The 21,226-nt window shown below is 50.1% G+C and overlaps 1 protein-coding gene across 4 annotated transcripts in view; it reads right to left on the bottom strand.

Annotated features, from left to right (window-relative positions):
• Positions 1–21,226, bottom strand: part of CLOCK (clock circadian regulator) — a 1,757,788-nt gene that overhangs the window by 246,728 nt on the left and 1,489,834 nt on the right. For 3 of the 4 annotated variants that reach the window (XM_078678181.1, XM_078678184.1, XM_078678182.1), the window contains one exon: positions 14–109. The exons of the other annotated variant lie outside the window; for it this stretch is intronic. In XM_078678181.1, the coding sequence (XP_078534307.1) occupies positions 14–109 (96 nt within the window). The remainder of the gene's footprint in view (positions 1–13; positions 110–21,226) is intronic. 4 annotated transcript variants of the gene reach the window in all.

Genomic DNA, 21,226 nt, shown 5'->3' with positions numbered 1-21,226 from the left:
GTTGAACTCTCACCTGTGATATGCCAGACTGTTTTTGCAAAGTCGCACCAGTAGACTGGGTCATCATTGGCTGGCCCAGTGACTGTCCAACAGACTGGGAGCTTAGTGACTAAGATGTAAATAAATATTTTAGTTATTAAAATATCCGTTAAAAAGCGAGCCTTTATTTTTGTTGCAATAGACATGATTACTGTTTTTGTACAAAGATTAAAATAATTTTTCTTTGGCTAACCGCATTCAATTCTGGGAAGCTCCAAACTAGGAAAGAAAATTGTTTTGGCTTTCGTATAACGAAAAGGTTTTGTCAAGCTTTGCTAACATGGGCACAACATAGCCTCAAATAGTGCAAGATAACAAGTGCAGAGGAAGTGGCAGCAGCAGGAACGCATTGAACCCTAACATAGAAAACTTGAACAATACAGGTAGACATAGAACTCACTTCATCTCACACAAACAGAACAGGTACAAAGCCGGTAATAAATGTACATGATTCATTGCACACAACACACAAAACAGGTAGCAGCAAATCATGACTCATCACATAAGCAAGTGCACCAAATGCATTGCTTGGGTGTCCACACCATAGGGCACACATAGACAGGGTGTTAACTGATTAGGTAGACCCAACTGTCAGGGCCATTTAGGGCAGGGAAGGGCCTTTGGCAAGAACACTCGCATCACTGCAACTTCAGCAAGCACCTACCAGGTAAAGGTGAGATGTCATCGGGTGACTAGTACAGAAATCCTCACTAACATTACCCCAACTCACACGAGACATAGACCAACCGTATATACCCAACGTCAAACAAATCTCACTACTGCCACACACCACTGAACTATTGAATACACACTTCAACTCATGCTCATGTATACAAGCACACACTCCACGCTCCAGACAGGGCAGACCTCATTACCTATCACAACCATGACAAACGCCATCACAGAAACACTGCTCTTCCCTACATCCTTACATATTCTAGGTGGCCGTTCTGGCGGACTACAGCTTCCTGAGTGAAGCCTGCACACACAAGGAGGATGCAGGCCTTGTGGTCAAGAAGGAAGGAGGCATCGTGGCCATCTGTAAGTCTCCTTCGTCGGGGTTCGCGGACTGGCACTATAGACATGCTCCATGAAGGTTTCTGTCAAGGCGTCCTTGCATCAGAGGTAATCCTGCATTTTCATAGACTTCTCTACTGCCATAAACAAGCACCGGACTGGCAGACAGCTGAGGGAACTGAGCAAGCAAGAGACACCTGGACTCTGGTGTTTTTCTTTGAGCCTGAGGGGGAGGAAGGCAGCCAGGCCTCGAAGCAACATGGCGGCTGGCCTGAAGGAGGCTGCAGAAAGGCGTTCAATGGGGGTAACTTTCTGCCGACGATATGACTGGAAATGCGCCTCCACGGAAGCAGGTGGCAGTCAAAGTGGGTACAGAATATTCAAAACTTCACCTCACCATGTCCCCGTTGCTCTTTCTATTTGGAGCCATGAGCTAGGCTCAATTTTCCAGATCCCAGCAGACGTGGCTGAGAGAAGCAGATGGAGCCCTTAGATTGATGGGGCACTGGCCAGGCCAACAGTCTGTAGTGGTGGCTGGTATCCCACGGAGCATAAAGTGTGAACATCAAATGCGCTTAACAGGAGCTTTCCAAGACCTTCCCCGTCCATAAGAAAAGGAAGTATCGATCAGTGGCAGTGCCATCAATACTCATGGGGGCAGGCTGCATTCCCGTTGCGGAGGGCGCTGCCCGGGACATCTCCTGCACCACGGAAGGCTCCTGGAAGGGGCGAAGAGCAACCCAGACACTGAACCCAGGCACCACCTGGCATTTGAAGAGGACTTGCACCATAGGGGCATAGATTATATCGCCAGGCCCCCGCTGCAACTGAAGTTGGTGGAACAAGCGGTGCCCCAGCAAAAGGGAGTAGGGAAAACTCACATGTAGGTGTGTGAAGGGCACGCACTGCTGACAGATCAGCAGCAAATTCGTTCAGCACTAGGGGTAATGCAGGCCTGTGAATGCTTGACACACATAGCTGCTAAACAGACACAGTCATCAGTGAGGGGCTAACCTCTAGGTACTGTGGACAAGCAAATTCAGGAGTTAGCAACACTTTTATAAAGGTAAGACAATAGGGTCAGTCTGGGCCCTATGAGGAATTGCAGGTTATGCCCTGCCGGGCTTGGTGAGCCCACTATGTTCAGTTTACTCGCAGCATAGCCAAGCGAGAACAAGTGAAGGCTGATGCACGCACAGCTAGAATAGTTTGAGCAAGTAAGTGGCAGAGGCTTGACAAACAAGTTACTCACCTTAAGTAATGCCTTATGTAGTAGAGATTCTATCTAGTCCCAGATTACTTACCTTTGAATACTCCCTAGAGGTCGTACTGGATACAGAAAACCTTGAGCAGTACCTCTGTGCACCGGTACGTGGCGGCAAATGGCTCCAAGCTTGCACCATCGGATGTGACGTGCACAGTGCTTATATAGGCACTACCCTAATGTGATGGCCTCAGTTTCTATGTGAGTGTTTGTGTGCCAGAAGCACGGAGCTACGCCAAGGTGTGACTAGTGACACAGAACTACAGGCCGAAATGGACAGTTGTTGGCAGAGAAATTCAGTTTGCAGAACAGGGAGGGTGGTAAGAAACCTGCAGCTACATAGAGTCTCTACCACATAGGCGTTACTGAAGGTAAGTAACATGTTCATTTGAAAGTGACAAATAGATGCCAAAGCAATACTTCTCTGGAGGTGGGTCTGCGAACTGGCTCAGACCAAAAAGTCCCTGAGGACTAAACGGGCAGAGTGCCTGTCATGATGGACCTGACTGCCAAGGTAGTAGAGTTTAGTAAACGTGTGCAGAGAAGCCTATGTAGCCACCTGACAAATTTCCTGGACAGGAAGTCTGAGCTAACTGTTCAAAGGGGGAACACATCAGGTAGGTTAAAACCAAAATAAGGTCCCTTTGGGGCAAACAAAATGATTGGAAGGGAACATGTGTTGAAGCCCTTTCAGGAAACGTGTCACAACAGGTTATCAGACAGGGAGGCAACGATAAGAAAGCCAACATGGCCGAAACATACCCCTTAATTGTGCCAAGGCAAGACCTTACGGGCTAAGGACAATGGAAGCCAGGCTGCCAAGATGACATCACAGACCTTGGGAGGGAGGTCAAATACCCTCAGAAGTTGGCCTGGTATATGATGTCCACGAATTAAAGTGGGCACCTTTCACCAGTCCAAACAACCCTTATGGTGATGTAAGAGGTCAAAGATAACCATAGAAAGCTATCCAAGTGGCAGCTGTGGAGAGCAGCCTTCAGGCTTAGGAAAGTTAAGCAGCTTGTTTTACCAGAATGCAACCTTATTGTATCGGTTAAATGAAAGAAGAACCACACAGTAGTTATAAGAATATAAGAATATATATATTTATTATTATAACACACCTTAAATACCTCACAGTATCTGCTACACGCAGATAAACAGAGATCATACAATACTGTAGCACAGAAACAATCCTAAGTAGTACTAATACACATTGGGCTCCAGGGGGAGACCAAACCATATACTAAAATAGCGGTATAAGAACAATGACTCGAGTCAAGACAGTGTCTAGAGATTGTAGAATTATTACCCCAAGGAACAACCCAAGCTGATTAAGTAGGGACCCATGCAGTGTGGGAACACAACCGCGTGCTAAGGTGCAATTCAATAGGAGAGTCGCAGTTGCAATTTTTCAGTTTAAGGACCCTTCTCAGTGGATTACGAGGAAACCCTTTGGAACATAGAAGGTCAGAGAGCCACCCCATCCGTGGGTACCGAAGTACCAGAGTTACCTATCCCAGAGAAGCCGGGTGCATAGGGCAGAAGTGGCATCAGAAACAGCTTACTTTCTCAATGGGAGTCTTCAAAGAAATGCCACAGCTGGAAAGAAGAAAAGTGTCCGGTGGAATTCACAGGTGGATTCTTGATGGAAGGAACCTGAAAGCCTTCCAGAACCTGGACAGAGCCCCTGGTCACTCAGGAGTGAACAGGGGCTCGGTAGACGAATGGTCACCGCTGTCGGGTGCTTCAGGGGTAAAGAAGGAGACCTTGACTCTACAGCTGCAGGGACCAGGAGACGTCGAGGATGACTAGGAGCCGGATACGACCTGTCCCACGAAGGATGTCGAGTGTTGAGGGGTCGGTGTCCGGCGGGAGCACCAACATGCCTTGGCAGCGGCAACCTACGAAGAAGGTTAAGAAGGGTTACGGTTTGGCCCAGCAAGGACCAGAGAACTCACCACAGCAAGGGGAGTCAGGGCAGGTTTGGAGCAACCAGGGGAGCCCAAGAAAAGCAGTGTTGTCCCTCAAAGGGACCCACAGGCTGAAGACACAGGAGTCACAAGGGGACATTTAGCAGTTTCACAAAGTCACAGCTTGCAGGGCACAGAGTGCGAGGCAGCCGGAGTCCTTTGTACAAAATGTGTGCAGAGGTTGGGGAACACCAATAAGCATATGCATTTGCAAAAATACGCGGTGCACAGGGGTTCGGGTTATGTGGTACCCTCAAGGGATACTGGTCTCAAACTCGGTGAGCGGGCAGCTCAACCTTAAGGAACATAGGAAGCCTACTCCTGTGTTGCTCAAGCTCCACAGGGCCTGTATGGTGCATGGGCACAGATGATGCTTTGGACGGAGAGGGAGATGAAGTCGGCCCAGTCGAAGTCCAGAGTTTCCAGATGGTCGAAGGTCAGTGGTTTCTTCTTCAGAAACTTGTTCATGTCGAATCTTGAGCCCTACAGCCAGGTAAGCCCTTTTGTACCCACGGGAGAGGGTTGGATAGATGCAGAGGTCCCTCCCAGGGGAGGGTCAGGACAGTGGGTAGGTTACTCCCATGTCCCTTGTCCAGTTTTGCACCAGAGCAGGAGCCAACGGCTCCCAGAACTGGTTTGAACTGCACTATGCATAGGGACACCAAATGTGCCCCTCATGCAGACTTTCAGGCACTTTGGAAGTGCATGCACCCAGCCCCAATACACTAAAGCTTGTCTGGGATGTGGTCACACCTCCCTGTGACAGGATGCCTATTGTGCTGCCTTCCTCTGCTCGAGCTTGGCCCAGCAGCAGGAGGCAGAAATGTGTCTCTGGTGGGCAGCATCCATTTTCCACTGTCTGGGTCGAGAAGGCTGGTACCAGGAAGACCAGGGACCCACAAATCTTGCTTCTGTGGGGTCGAATCATACCTCTACACCGATTACAGGTGTAGAAGTATGATTCCAATGTTTTTGATGCCAAACACGACATGGTTTGTTGCAGCCATTTTCGAGACTGACTGACTGACTGAATTATTTTTAGAGCGCTCTTATGCCGAGGCGTCTTGGCGCTGTAGGACGGAAGGAAGTGCTGAGGAGGTTTAGGACATGGTGAAAAGCCAGGTTTTTGGCGCTTTTCTAAAGCTTACTCTGTTCTTTTCGGAGCGCAGTGCAATAGGCATGCTGCTCCACAGCTTGGCTGCCTGATAGGAAAAAGATTTGCCTCCCCACCTGGCTCTTTTTATTCTGGGCAGTTGGGCTAGCCCTTGACTGCAGGATCTAAGCATGCGTGATGGCAGGTAGCGAGGGAAGAGTTTTGTGAACTCCTCCGATGTGACTCCATGGAGAGATTTGTGGACCATACAAAGGGCCTTAAATTGAATTCTGCGCCTCACTGGGAGCCAGTTAAGTTCCCGTTTGACTTTGGAGGTGGGGTCTTTTTGGGAGATTGAGTAGGACTCTGGCTGCTGTGTTTTGTATAGACTGGAGCCTGGCAAGTTGTTTTTCCCCTGCTCCAATGTAGAGGGCATTGCAGTAGTCCACCCTCGACATGACTAAAGCTCCCACCACTGTTTTTCTAAGGGAGAACGGTATGTAGGGTAGGATCTTCCGAAGCACTTTTATTGTGAAGAAACAAGCCGAGGCGACCTGACTTATTTGAGCTGTGCTGGTAAGTTCCTTGTCGATCATGAAACCCAAATTTCTGACCTTTTCGACTGGTGCCGGACAGGTACCGGCCTCTGGGGGCCACCATAGGTGATTCCAGATGGATGGTTTTTGGCTGAACTCGATCACTTCGGTCTTGTCAGTATTGAGTTTCAAGAAGTGATCGTTCATCCAGCTTTTAACGTCTAGGAGACAACTCCTAAATCTCGCAGCTGTGGCTTCTACCGACTGAGAGAGTGACACTACAAGTTGAGTGTCGTCGGCATACGACACGAGATGTAGGCCATGGGATTTTATTAGTGTTACGAGAGGGGTGACATATAGGTTGAACAAAGTGGGTGAAAGGGCGGACCCCTGGGGGACTCCACATGGGAGATGGAACTCTTCTGACTTAAAACCTCCCCAATGGATTTGTTGTACGCGTGAATCCAAGAAGGATTCAAGTAGGGCCAGGGCAGTGTCAGCAATGCCAAGTGCCCTCAATCTATTCCGCAGGACCACATGGTTGACGGTGTCGAAAGCCGCCGTTAGATCCAGGATGATCAAGGCGGCTCTTCCCCCCGTCCATGGTCCGGCAGATGTCTTCAGTCTCTATGATTAGGGCGGTTTCCGTGGAGTGGCAGGCCCTGAATCCATGTTGTGTGGGGTCTATAAGATGATTAAGGTCTATGTGTTTTGTAAGCTCCTGATTTAAGGCCTTCTCCACAATCTTGGCCGGTAGTGGGAGGCAGGATATCGGCCGGTAGTGCTTTGACTCGTTAGGGTCTAGAGATTCTTTTTTGAGGATAGGCCTGATACTAGCTTTCTTCCAGCTATATGGGAAGATGCCAGAGCTAATGACTCTGTTAAGCAGCGGGGTTAGGACCGGGCTGATTGTTTCAGGGATTTGATGGAGTATGTGAGGGGGACCGGGGTCTTGGGGAGATCCTGAATTGGTCTGGGTAAGCAGAGTTGCCACCTGGGTGACGCTTAACAGGGAAAATTGTGAGAAATTAACGGTGCTGGTAGCCAGACCAATGATGTAAGTGTTAGGCGGAGTGAGGGGCGAGGTCTGGAGATAGTCATAAACTGTCTGGACTTTATGTTAAAAAAATTGTGCGATGTTTTCCACAAAGTTCTGATCTGGGACGAAGATCGTGTCCCTGGGGCTTTTGGCTAGGAGGGCTACTGTTTTAAAGCCGGCTTAGTTTGTTCTATCTTTGCCTTATATTCGTGTAAAGCTGCGGTGTACTCTTTTCTGGAGTGGGTGCCATAGTCAGCTCGCCACAGCCTTTCACAGCGCCGGCATTTTAGTTTGATTTGTTTCACATCTGGAGTGTACCACTGTGATGTGGCTGAGCGTATTCTAGGCTTCTTTAATTCTTCAGGGGCTAGCTCGTCAGCAGCTTGGCTGAGCCATGTGTGGAAGAGGCTAGCTCCCGTATTGCTGTCGCAGTTTTCAAGAGAAGGGGGATCCCTGGATAGAACGCACATAAGTTTGGTGGTTTCTAGTTTCTTCCATGGACGTGTTTTTACTGGGAGGGCACGATCTCTCCGCCTAAAGTTTGAGAGATGTGTGCGGAGGTTGAAGTGAATGGCCGCGTGGTCAGACCATATGAGAGGTGTAATTGCAGTAATTTTTATTTGTTTGTTGTTTGTAAAAACAGCACCAAGTGTATGGCCAGCTGTATGGGTAGGTGCGGAGACTAACTGGTCCATTCCAAAGCTACGGAAGTTCTCTACTAGAGTGGAAGTATCAATGGAGTTGTTCTCCTCTAAGTGGAAATTGAAGTCGCCAAGGTTTGTATATGAAGCTTGGTCTAGAGTGGATTCCAAGAATGTGAGGAGGGCGTTAGTAAAAGGACCTCTAGGCCCCGGGGTCTGTACAGCAGTAGACAGGAAAATAGTGCTTGGTTGTTGTTTTTCACTGTGAAGGAAATTGCTTCTGCCTCTAATCCAGTTTGCGGTAAGATATTTATTTTGAGATATGATCGGTGAATAATGGCTACTCCACCTCCCGTTGCGCCCGGTCTGTCAGCATGTGCCACGGAGTAGCCTGTAGGTACCCCTGTGTTCCAGTCCGGCCCGGAGGCTTCAGAGGCCCATGTTTCTGTTAGGAAAACAAGATCGGCCGAATGGTCGGTAATTAGCGCCTCTATTTCATGCTTATGTTTAGGCATTGACCTGACATTTATGAGGATGTTCTTAAGAATCTTGATGTTAATATTGTGTGGGTTGGCCTCGTCAGGATTAGGTGTGTTAGGCTTACTCGCGGCTATCCTCGGAGGCTGGTGACTAAGGTGAGGGTGCGTTGGCGCTGCCGCTATCGTGAGCCCGCAAAAGGGGCACTTGCGGATTAAGCGCCTGCCATTGTCATGTAGGATTGTCGCATGTAAGCAGTTTTTAGGTTTTAGACTTTGCCACTGGATTCAAGCAAGCCGGCCTGAAGACGGCTGAAATGCCAGAAACCGGTCCTCGGACGCTTGTTTCCGGTCCAGGGAAGGCATGGCTTGGCAGTTCGGGCTGGACTGTTCCCATGAGGCACAGGGTCAGACTGATTTGCATATGGCCATGTCTGAACTGGGGTGGCAGAGTGGGCTAAAGAACGGTGATGGATTAAACCCAGATCTGTTGGCTGGGTGTTAGTGTTTGATTGGTTCAGATGCTCCGTCCATCACCACCACCTTTTGTACGAGAGTTGAATGGCTGACAGCGCGCAGGATACTGTGCAGTTATTGCCCCCGCAGGCACGATCAGTCGCATCTGCCCCTGCCTAAGCCCCGGCAATTGTCGCGCCCATTGGCTACGCCCCTTGCTCCTGCGCAATTGCCGCACCCATTGGCCTTGGCCACGCCCCAGGCCCAATGCACACGTATGTTTTCCACAGGACCTCAAGGCACACTTTTTTTTTTGGGATGTGCCGCGCGATTGTTGCCGGTTGTCGCGCCCATTGGCCACACCCCTTGCTGCTGCGCAATTGCAATTGCCGCGCCCATTGGCCTTGTTCACTCCCCTAGCATTCGCCCCCAGCACAACGCACACGTTTAAGGAACGCTTTTTTTCTTTGTCGTCATGCCGCGCCCCGCCCACGCCCACAAGGGACTACTTTGCTGGGAAGGTTATTTTACCTTTCAAATTCATCTGTATAGCCTATGTCCTTCTGCTGCAACTGCCCTTTCCAATGCTGTATTGGGTGTTGTGATTGGTGCTGTGGTTCCTGAGATTACCCGCCTCAAAGGTTTGGGCTCTCTCTTTATAATATTACTATAGATAAAGAATCGAAACAAAGCCTAGGACGCCTCAGATACATGGGAATTCTGGTACTAAGTGCTCCACGCAAAGTATAGAGGGCTATTGGATCTGAGTAAGGTCTAGTACGAGCATGAGATCTGCTTAATGAGGGGGGTAACTAGAATCAACTGTGATTATGTGCTATGTATTTTATGTTGATAATTCCTTTTTTTAAAATTAGTTTTATGATGAAATGTAATGTATAAATTATACTTAGGAAATTCATTGTATTTTATTGTTTATTGTTGATGTATATGTTTTCAGGAATATTTCCGGAATTTTACAAATTTGCAGAAAAGATAAAATCTTTTAAATAAAAAATATTGTAAGCGCTACACTCTAGTCGGCAAATATATTGGGGACAAAAATTTGGGTCTACAATATTGTGGCATGAAAGAGTGAGAGGATGATGTAAATAAGGATTTACTGTGGTTTCCAGGGATTTCCCTTTTTGGCTTTATATGCTTTGTCAATGGAAGCCAGGCTGCCAAGATGACATCACAGACCTTGGGAGGGAGGTCAAATACCCTTTATTGTGACCGATCAATCTCAATGCAGGAAGGTAGAGAGCATGCAAATTCGAGTGTATAAACCTGCCTTATTGTTGTGACAGGAGATCCTCTCGAATAGGCAGCCTGATCGGAGGACAGATTCTCATGCACCGGATGACTTGGGCCCGGTCTGTTCTAATCTTCCTGAGAACTCGGGGATGAGATGTATTGGTGGAAATGCGCATAGGGTTCCACCATTTCAGTCAAGTCGGAATGTGTCTCCGAGTGAGAGCCACTTTGGAAACTCCAGCACACAATCAATCAGAAAACTTATAGAGCGCACTACTTACCCGCGAGGGTCTCAAGGCGTTAGGGGGGGGGGGGGGAGATCTACTGCTCGAAGAGCCAGGTCTTGAGGAGTCTTATGAAGGTGAGTAGGTCCTGGGTCTGCCGAAGGTGGGTAGGAAGGGCGTTCCAGGTCTTGGCGGCGAGGTAGGAGAAAGATCTGCCGCCCGAGGTCATTCGTTGGATGCGGTGGCAAGGGAGAGGGTGGCGGAACGGAGCTGGCGGGTTGGTGTGCAGAAGTTGAGTCTGCTGTTCAGGTAGTCCGGTCCGGCATTGTGGAGTGCTTTGAGTGCATGGGTGAGGAGCTTGAAGGTGATCCTCTTCTCGAGGGGGAGCCAGTGCAGCTCTCTCAGGTGGGGGGAGATGTGGCTGTGGCGGGGGATGTTGAGGATCAGTCGGGCGGAGGCGTTTTGAATGCGTTGTAGTCGGCGCAGGTGCTTGGCTGGTATTCCTGTGTAGAGTGTGTTGCCGTAGTCCAGTCCGCTTCTGACGAGGGCCTGTGTCACCATTCTTCTTGTTTCGGTTGGGATCCACTTGTAGATCCTGCGGAGCATGCGGAGGATGTACTGCGGAGTACAGAAGTACTAACTTTTGCGTACTAACACTGATTGTTCTCGGCTGTGGCAAACAGATCTAGCCAAGGTTCTTCCCAGTCCTGAAAGAGACCTTGAGCAACCTCTGGATGCTTCTGCCATTTGTGGTACGCAAGATATTGATGGCGGAGTTCATTCATTCACCTTGGCGTTTAGAGATCCTGCCAGGTGCTGTAAGACCAGAAAAATTTCTTGACCTTTCAGTCATGTCCGGAGGCTGGACAAAGGGTTGTGGCACAGGGTCCACAACCGCATTCTGTCCTGCTTGTTGGAGTACCACATGGCGGTAATGTTGTCCACCTGGACTAGCTCCCTTTGATGGAAGGCAGAAGAACTTTCAATGGCAAGTGAATCGCCCTCAGCTCTAGAAGATTGATGTGGAGCTGAATCTCTGCTAGAGACCAGAGGCCTTGGATCTCCACCTCTCGTAGATAGCCATCCCAGCCCAGAAGCGATGCATTGGTCAGCACTGTAGGCTATGGGTGGAGAAGGGTTATGGGGTCTGCCATTGACCCAATCTCAGTCCAGTAACCACCACTTCAGATCTTTTGCAGTCTCCCTCGAGATTTGGACCATTTGAGAGATCCTGCGCCTACTGGGACTTGAACTCCCACTGTATAACCCGCATATGCCATTGAGCATACTTCACCAGCAGGGTGCAGGAGGCCATCAGATCCAGCAGTCTCAGAGTCCGCCCCACCAAAATCCAGGACTGAGGTTGAAACATTGGGATCATAGCCTGAATGTCCTGGACTATGTGCTCCATAGGGTAGGAGCAGAATTACACCGTTCCCGAAATGGCTCTTATGAAGGGGAGCATCTGAGAAGGAGTCAGGTGTAACTTTGGCATGTTGACAGTGAACGCCAAGGCGGGTGACGACTGCCTAATACGGGCCAACTTTCAGTAGCCAGTTGTTGATGTAGGGAAAGACTGGTAACCCTAACGTCCTCAGATGTGCCTCAACCACCACCATCACCTTGGAGAACACCCGAGGGGCACTGGAGACAGACGGGGAGCACAGCCAACTGGATATGCTCTAGAACCACCGTGAACCGCAGGTAATGCAGATGGGGCTGCAGGATGGGGATGTGAAAATAAGCATCCCGCAGATGAAATGAAATGAAATGTAAAGACAATTTGTAAAGCGCGGTGGCTACCCTGAGGCGTCCCAGCGCTGCGGAGGTTGGAGCAAAGGAAGAATGCGGGGAATTACACAGGTTTGTTAAAAAGCCAAGTTTTCAGGAGTTTCTGGAAAGTCAATAGGTAAGGCTCGGCTCTGAGTGTGGGGGGAAGAGAGTTCCGGAGTCCGCCGAGGTTGTGGGAGAGTGAGCGACCTCCGCACCTAGCTCTCTTGACACGGGGCACTGTTACGAGGTGCGAGGTTGAGGATCTCAGCTGTCTGTTAGGGTGGTAAGCGTTTATAAGGGGGAGGTTAATGGAGGGACATGTGCCCCAGTAAGATCGGTGGGCAATACACATGGCCTTGAACTCGACCCTGGACTTCACTGGGAGCCAGTGAAGGTCTTTTAGTCGGGTTTTAACTGAGGTTCTGCGGGGGATCTGGAGAAGGGTTCTAGCTGCGCAGTTCTGAATTATTTGGAGTTTGTTAAGAGTGGACTGTGGGGCCCCAAGATAAAGGGCGTTCCCACAATCTAAACGAGACAGGATGAGGCCTCGCACCATGATCTGTCTTGAGTGGAAAGGGAGGAGGGGGAGGATCTTGCGCAGTATCAGGAGTCCAAAGCAGTTTGCCGATAATTTAGTGGCCTGATGGTTAAAGTTGAGGGACCTGTCCAGCCATATACCTAGGCTTTTGATTACTTCTTTGGGGGGGGGGGGGGGGGAGGGTGGCCTAAGCAGGGGGGCCAGACTGGGTCGATGGTTTTGGTCATGGTGTTTCCGAGGAGCATAAGCTCTGTTTTTTCCCCGTTCAGCTTTAGGCAGGAGGACGACATCCATGAGGAGACTGCCTCCAGGCACTTGTGGAGACCGTGGTGTGCATTGAGGGGGGGTCTAGGGAGACCACCAGCTGTGTGTCGTCCGCGTACGTGATGAATTTTACTCCATATGGGCGGACGACCTCAGCTAGTGGACTCAAATAAATATTAAAAAGAGTGGGGCTCAGGGAGGAGCCCTGTGGTACTCCGCAATTCAGGGGTTTGCTGTGTGAGAGGTGTTCTTTCTCAAATACCTGAAAGGAGCGATCTGCGAGAAAGGATTTGAGCCAATTGATTGCCTTTCCCGAGACACCCACTTTGCTGAGGTGGTGGAGTAGGATGTTGTGGTTTACAGTGTCGAAGGCGGCACTAAGGTCCAGGAGAATGATGGCCGTCGAATCACCCTTGTCCAGAATCCTTCTTGCCTCCTCCATCACTGCGATAAGTGCCGTTTCGGTCCCATGGAGGGGCCTAAAGCCCGTCTGAGATGGGTCGAGTTTGGAGTTTGACTCCAGGAAACTCGTTATTACTGAGTTGACGTGTTTTTCCAGGAGTTTGCTTAGCCAAGGTAGTAGTGATATTGGCCTGTAGTTGGAAGGGTTATCCGGGTCCAGGCTATGTATTTTTAAAAGGGCCTTGACCATCGCTTGTTTCCAAGGAGGTGGGACGGTGCAGGTGTGTAGGGAGGTGTTGAGTAGGTCAAGAATCGTTGATGAGATGTGGTGCGTGGCCTGTAGTAGGATTCGTGGGGGGTCCAGTACCAAAAACCAGTTTTCACGGTTGAGCGCAGACAGGACTTGTGCAAGCGTGAGCATCTCGAATTTCTCCTTCCTGAGGAAGGCATTGAGAAGGCACTGGTCTAGGATAGGGCGACGGCCTCCGTCCTTCTTAGGCACCAGAATGTAGTGGGAATCACAACCATGACCAACTTCTGATAGTGACGCCGTCTCAACGGGTCCTTTGGCCAAAAGAGCCTGCACTTTCTGGCGTAATAAGGAGAGGTATGGTCAAAGTCATCCTGAAGCAAGTGCCACAAGAAGAAGGCCAAGAAGTTGAAGCACTCTTCGCTGCCCTGGTCCAAGTCATTTGCACGAGGCGCGGGAACAACATCACACGTCTAGGCCCAGCTCCCACACGCCCCCAAATGCAGAGCCTGGGTCTGCTCCACGCCACTCTAAATTTTCTAGGGCCAATGAGACCCCCACCCAACTAATTTAGAATATTCTACCGTAAGGAATCTGTGGCTAGAAGTCTCTATCAGGTTTGAGACATCAGGAAACTCCTACGGAGGGCAGGCATAGGACTAAGCGAAGTCGGAATGGAACTCACCGGAGTTTACCAGAATCGCATTTTGGCAAGACTAAACTGGACCAAAGCCCAGTGTGAGCAACTGAGCTTCCCTCTGAAAGCATGGACAAACTGGATCCAATCTTGAAGGCTGTCATAGACAAGAAGAACAAGTTACTTGCATTGGGACAATGCTCCTATTGGTGGATACTCTATCTATCTACACAGATTCTTCACATTTTGAATATCCCCAGCCACCAGACTGGATCAAGAAGATTCAACAGGAATGCTCCTGCATGCTAGTATGTTGTGTTGTGTGCCTCTGCACCGTCTTCGTTCTTTGGAAGTGAGGAACAAAGCTGCATATAAGTGCCACCCCTGCACGGTGACGTCCATTTCCTTCTTGACACCGTCCACGCCCTTGAAGTCCAACAACAATCTGTGATATTAGAATGCAGATTCCTAGAATGGGACATGTTTAGATAGGAAAGGAGACCAGTCCACAGAATGGGTAGGAGTGAAAGCAGTGAGAAATATATGGTTAGAAAGAGTATCACAACAGAGCGCATTACTGAAGGTAAGTACCTTGTTCTTTCGATGAATACTTTTAACCACAGAAACATCACCTCTAAAATAGAAACCAAAACAGTACCTCCCAAGGTGGGGGGTCTGTGGAATTACTTAATTTAGAAAGTCCTGCCGGACTGAATTAGTAAAATGTCCTTCTTGTCAGACCAGCGCATCTACTTTAGAGAGACTATATAATTGCTACCTTTTCTGTTACTGCTGCTATATTGCTGTTACATATGGAAGCAGGACCTCACTTTTCTGGTTGAAAGTTTAACTGCTGTGAATTGAAGTAGTTTTTCAAGGGGGAGTGATTGCTTATTTTTAATTTTTTTTAGCTGTTTGTACAAATTTTATGTAGATGCGCAATTCTAAAACTGAAAAATGCAAAGATAAAAAAAATTGAAACAAACCTCTGCTACCTAGAATTTAGCGTGGTGTTTTTACCGGGCTATCTTTTCATTACACAGAGAGGAACAGTAAGAGACGCCATCTTGGGTTGGTTGGGTTGGTGCTCTAGTTGTTCAGTTCCCAGCAATGAGCAGACAAATAGGGAATTTCTAAAAGCACTGCTGCACGGCCGCAAAGATGGCGTGCCAAAGGTCGAAGCCTGTCTGCGCTCAGCGCCAGCCTTGCTGCCCAATCTACCTCTTAGGCTAAGTAATATCTCCCATTGGCGCCGGGAAACCCATTGTGGGTAGCTGTGCGCGATACAAGCTTAAATAAATAAAAATAAATAAAGGCTAAGGTTAATTATGGTTTAAAATGGCTTGGCCATGATGACATTTCTAGATATGTGGCCTATGCTCAAACAGTTCCTAATAGGTTCCTAATGGTATATCTAAAGTAAAAATACTTTGGATATACCATTTTATGATATAAACACCAAAGAGATGGGTGGCTATGCTTTCAGTCTGTCATCTATTATCATGGGGGAGGAAAAAGGTTTGGATGGGAAAAAAGGTGGCTAATGATCGTCTCATTAACTTTATGGAGCTTTTACTTTACTCCAGAAAGGGATGGACACAAGGGGGTGCTCTAATCAATGTTAGCTCAGCATTTGAAGCACTCTATTGAGATTTTTGTAAGGCTAAGTCTGGAGGAACTGCAGGTTCTGTTTCTCACTGAAAAATATGGTTTACAGACTCCTCTTCCCCAGTTATCACAACCGTATGTCCAATTGGATATTCTATAATTCATCGGTTCCACTGTTTCAAGCAAGGGGAGGTGCAGCATTAAACTGTAGTGATAAATTCCTCACTAAGGAGTTCACATTGGCAGAGTTTCCTCATGCTGAACTACTAGGTTTTTCTATCACCACTCAGGCCTACACCGTCGTGAGCAGTACAGTGTGCTATCACACATCAGGGCCAGCCAAAGTGTTCATTAACTCCTTTCTTGATGTTATGTTACCGTTGTCTTGATCTCGTATCTCTGTTGGATTTAATTAATCGATTTATCCTGCGATACCCAGCACTAGAATTGCCAATCTGATTGATGGATCTTATATTTGGCATGTGGGATTGCCTTCCCATGGTCTGGATGGATCAATATCTGATCACATTTTTTCCAAGTTCACACCTTATAGGCACCAGGGACAAGTAAGCTCTTATTCATCTCAACTGAAATACCACTGGATTAAATTATCCACTTCTGAGTTGATCAACAAGCTGTCTCAGAGCACCAGGCCTCAGCATTTTGACCACAGGGAAGATGACTAAAGCAGCTACTCCCCCTAACCCTGCCCCCTTTTGAGGCACATTAGGAAGGACTTTGGCCTGCAGAGACCAGAGTCCCCTTATCTCCACTTGACCCCCATCCCATAAATCACACCACAATCAGCTCTGAGTGAGGCAGGGAGAGGGGTCTGTTACCAGCCCAACTGCAGTTGAGGCATCACTGCAGGTCTTTTGCAGTCTCCTCCGAAAGGTGGGAAGATTCAAATGATGTTGGGTCCACTGAGACTTCAGGTTCCACTGTAGAACGACTAGCAGGATGCACAATGCCAAGAAGGCCAGAAGCCTCAGAGTCACTCTCACCGAGACCCAGGACAAGGCTGAAATATTAAGATCATATTCCATATGTCCTGCAGTCGTCGGGGTGGAGGGAGGGCCCAAAACTGCACTGTATTCAAAATGGCTCCAGCGAAGGAAAGCCTATGCAAAGGAGTAAGGTGTGGTCTGTTTTCTGGAGGCAGTCTACAGCTGCCTGTAGCGAGTTGGACCTTCGAAAGCTAATCATGGAGTTAGTAAAAAACTGGAACCCCGGCCTCTGAAGCTGTGCTGTGACCATCACTTTCTTTAACACCTAAGAGGCACTGGTGAGGCCGAAGATATGCTGTTGTTGTCTGGATCTAGGGCAGATAGAACCTGGGCCAGTCTGAGCATCTTTTACTTGTCCTTCCACAAGAAGGCATCCAGCGGAAAATGTCTAAAATAGGATGAAGGCCCCCATACTTCTACAGCATGAGGAAATAACAAAAGTAACACCCAGTCCTTATTTCCAGGACATAAAACTTCTCTACAGCTCCTTCGGCCAAAAGAGTCTGCACTTCTTGGAGTAGCTCCTTCGAAAGATTTTCAAAAGCGAGTAGGAAATGCCACGGGTCAAAAAGGAATGGCAGGGCGTAACACCATTGGACGATCTGGATGACCCACCTGTTGTATGTTCTATTTTGACACCCCTGAGGATGTACTTAATCCAGCCTCCAACAGGATAGTTGTGTGCCATTAAGGGTAAATAAAGCAGCTTGGAGCAGATGCCGGAGGGGCGCTGGACTGAAAAGTTTGCTGATTCTGATGGCCTAGACCTTGAAAACACTGGGGAGGTTGTTGTTGGGGAAGTGACACCTGATACGTGCTGGCCAATTAGGAGGTAGCAAAGAACAGTGACATTGATGCTAATGAATGGCAAGCAATGGGTTGGCTCCGAGCTCTCTTTATAGTAAACAATACACCCTCCAGCGTACAGGCCACGCGCTGTTGACAGGTGAGGCCTATCAAGTTGAGGGTAAGTGAAGAGGGTCTGGTTAAAATCTGGTAGGGGAGCATTAAACTGTGTTACATGTGGGAATGGGCTTGAAGCACAAGTTACTACTTGTGTAACGATATATCTGTAAGAGACATTAGTTAGTATTAGATTCCTTACCTTAGAATATCCCCAGGCGTCAGACTGGATCCGGAAACTTTTGCGTAGCAGTACCCTTGCGCGTCGGTAGGCGTCGTCTACGGCTCCGCGTCCGTCGTCGGCGTCGTGGGCGCCGTGATGACGTCGTCGGAGTACTTAGACCCCGCCTCCGCGTGCTGACGTCAGTTCTTAGACACAGCTTTTCCACGCCAGAAACGCAGAGCCATGTTAAAAACCAACACTGGTGCCATTGAAACTAGGGCCCTGAAAGGGGATAACCCTAACCCTAGATATTGGTTCGCAGAACAGGGAGGATGGGTGGGTCGGTAAGGAATCTAATACTAACTAGTGTCTCTTACAGATATATCGTTACACAAGTAGTAACTTGTGCATCTGAAAGAGACACGTTAGTATTAGATTCCTTACCTTAGAATAGATACCCCAGCAATACCAACCCCGGTGGTGGGTCTGCGAACCAATAATCACACCAGAAAGTCCTGGAGGACGGAACGGCCAAAGAAGCCATCCCTCCGGACTTGGCTGTCCAGGCAGTAGTGTCTTGCAAACGTGTGCAGCGATGCCCACGTAGCTGCCTGACAGATGTCTTGTAAGGGCACACCCCTGCCCAGGGCAGTGGTAGTCGCCGTGGCTCGGGTAGAATGAGCCCTCAATCCAACAGGGGGCTCCTTCCTAGCCAAGGAGTAGAATGCCTGGATACACAAGATGATCCACGGGAGATGGTCCTCTTGTGCACCGCTTTTCCCTTCTTAGCGCCCACGTAACCAACAAAGAGTTGGTCATCCACCCGGAACTGGCGTGTGCGATCCAAATAAAATGAGAGCGCACGTTTTGGGTCCAGAGGGTGGAGCCGCTCTTCCTCTTTAGAGGGATGCGGTGGCGGAAAGAAGGTAGGCAAGGTGATAGACTGCCCGATGTGGAAGGCCGTGACAACCTTGGGCAGGAAAGAAGGCTTAGTACGCAGCACCACTTTGTCCGGATGGACAGAAAGAAAAGGTGGAGTACAAGAAAGGGCCTGGAGCTCACTCACTCTCCTGGCAGAGGTGATGGCAACCAGGAAAGCAGTCTTCAAAGTCAGAAGGCGAAGAGGACAGTTGTGAAGTGGCTCAAAGGGAGCGCACATCAGAAACGTAAGAACCAGGTTCAATTCCCACTGAGGCATCACAAACGGAACAGGAGGAAACGTGTGTGTGATGCTCTTAAGAAATCTATTTACAATAGGGGACTTGAACAAAGAAGGTTGATCAGGCAGCCTGAGAAAGGCTGAAAGGGCAGAAAGGTAGCCCTTGATAGTGCCCAGAGCAGAGCCCTGCTGGGCAAGAGAAAGAAGGAAGAGAAGAACCTCAGAAAGAGGGGCATTGAGAGAATCCACAGCCTTTGCTGTGCACCATGCCACAAATCTGTTCCACCTGCAGGCGTATACCGACTTTGTGGAGGGACGCCTGGCTGCCAGAATGACGTTACAGACTTCAGGAGGCAAGTCAAATGGCCTCAACTGTCGCCGCTCAATCTCCAAGCATGGAGGTGGAGACTGGACAGGTTCGGGGGGAGGACCGTCCCCTGCTGCTGCGACAGAAGGTCCTCCTGAAGAGGCAGACGAACCGGGGGATCGACTGACAGACTGAGTAGCTCTGGATACCAGTACCTTCTCGTCCAGTCCGGAGCCACAAGGATGACTTGGGCCCGGTCGCGCTTGATCTTCTTCAGCACTCTGGGCAGAAGTGGTATAGGCGGAAAAGCGTACAACAGACCGCAACTCCAATCGCGACGAAAAGCGTCTCCGAGCGAGTGCCGCCTTGGAAATTCCAACGCGCAGGACTGATGACATTGCGCGTTCTCTTCGGTGGCGAATAGATCTAACCAAGGCTCTCCCCATCGCTGAAAGAGGCCTTGCGCCAGGTCCGAGTTCAGACGCCATTCGTGATCCATCATGCACCGACGGCTGAGCTCGTCCGCCCTGGCGTTCAGAGAACCTGCCAGGTGTTGAGCCACCAGGGTCACGCCCTGGCGTTCCAGCCATTGCCAAAGGCGAAGAGCCTCCTGGCAAAGGGTCCACGACCCCACTCCGCCTTGTTTGTTGCAGTACCACATGGCGGTGGTGTTGTCCGTGAACACCTGCACTACACACCCCCGGACAGAGGGGAGGAATGCCTTCAGTGCCAGACGAATCGCCCGGAGCTCCAACAGGTTCATGTGGAGCCGGGCCTCCGCCGGAGACCAGAGGCCTCTGATCTACGCCTCTCCCATGTGGCCTCCCCAGCCCTGGAGGGACGCGTCCGTCACAACTACGTGCTCTGGTTGGGGAAGGGAGAGGGATCTGCCACTGACCCAATCGCGGTCCGTGAGCCACCACTGCAGCTGTCTCGCTGACCTCCGAGATCAGGACGTGGTCGGACAGGTTGCCCTGATGCTGGGCCCACTGAAATTTCAGGTCCCACTGCAGAGCCCGCATCCGCCACCTGGCGTGATGCACCAGTAGGATGCAGGAGGCCATCAGCCCCAGAAGCCGCAGCGTCAACCTGACCGAGACCCGGGATAACGGCTGAAAGATGGGAATCAGATCCTGAATATCCCGGACCCGCTGTTCGGGTGGATAAACCCGAAACCGCGCCGAGTCGAGAACCGCTCCGATGAAGAGGAGCTTCTGAGAGGGGCACAGGTGTGACTTTGCACATTGATGGAGAACCCCAGCTGGTGCAGGAGATCTGCCGTAGTCTGGAGGTGGATGACGACTGTCTGGGGCGAGCCCGCCTTCAACATCCAGTCGTCGAGGAAGGGGAAGACTGAAACCCCCAACCTGCGCAGATGAGCTGCGACCACCGCCATCACCTTTGTGAACACCCGTGGGGCGCTGGTAAGGCCGAAGGGGAGCACGGTAAACTGAAAGTGCTCGTGGCCAACCATGAACCGCAGGTAGCGCCGGTGGGCAGGCAGGACGGGGATGTGGAAATAAGCGTCCTGCAAGTCCAACGCTACCATCCAGTCTCCTGGGTCCAGGGCAGTTAAGACCTGAGCCAGTGACAGCATTTTGAACTTCTCCTTCCGGAGGAAGCCGTTGACGTTCCGTAGATCCAAGATAGGGCGTAGGCCCCCTTTGCCCATCTTGGGTACCAGAAAGTAGTGGGAGTAGCAACCACACCCTACTTCTGGCCCAGGAACTCGCTCGATGGCCCCCTTGGCCAAGAGGGCCGTAACTTCCTCCTGCAGAAGTCGCAAATGATCCCCCGATACACGGTGGTTCTGCGGTGGCATGGCTGGAGGAGTCGCCTCGAAGGGGAGGGAGTAGCCCCTTCGGACGATTTGCAGCACCCACCTGTCCGAAGTGACAGTGCGCCAGTGGAGGTGGTGATGGCAAACCCTGCCCCCCACTGGCGTCACATGGGCCTGAAAGCACGGACTAGGAGGGTTTTGAGGCGGATTCTGCGGGGGAAGGTGTGGACTGACCTCGCCGTTGCCCCCGACCGCCCAGACGGCGGTTCCCACGGCAGCCACCGCGTTGGGTATTGCCCTGCGGAGCGTGGCTGGCGGCACGTGTGGGCACACCCCGTCCGTGGCCACGAAAGGAGTGAAAAGCAGCCGATTGCTGGCGCGGGGCCGAGAGGCCCAAGGACTTGGCCGTAGCCCTGGAGTCCT

This window comes from Lissotriton helveticus, chromosome 2_2 (assembly GCF_964261635.1).
Source record: "Lissotriton helveticus chromosome 2_2, aLisHel1.1, whole genome shotgun sequence".
In the NCBI taxonomy this organism is placed as follows: domain Eukaryota; kingdom Metazoa; phylum Chordata; class Amphibia; order Caudata; family Salamandridae; genus Lissotriton; species Lissotriton helveticus.
This window is presented reverse-complemented; position numbering and strand designations above follow the sequence as displayed.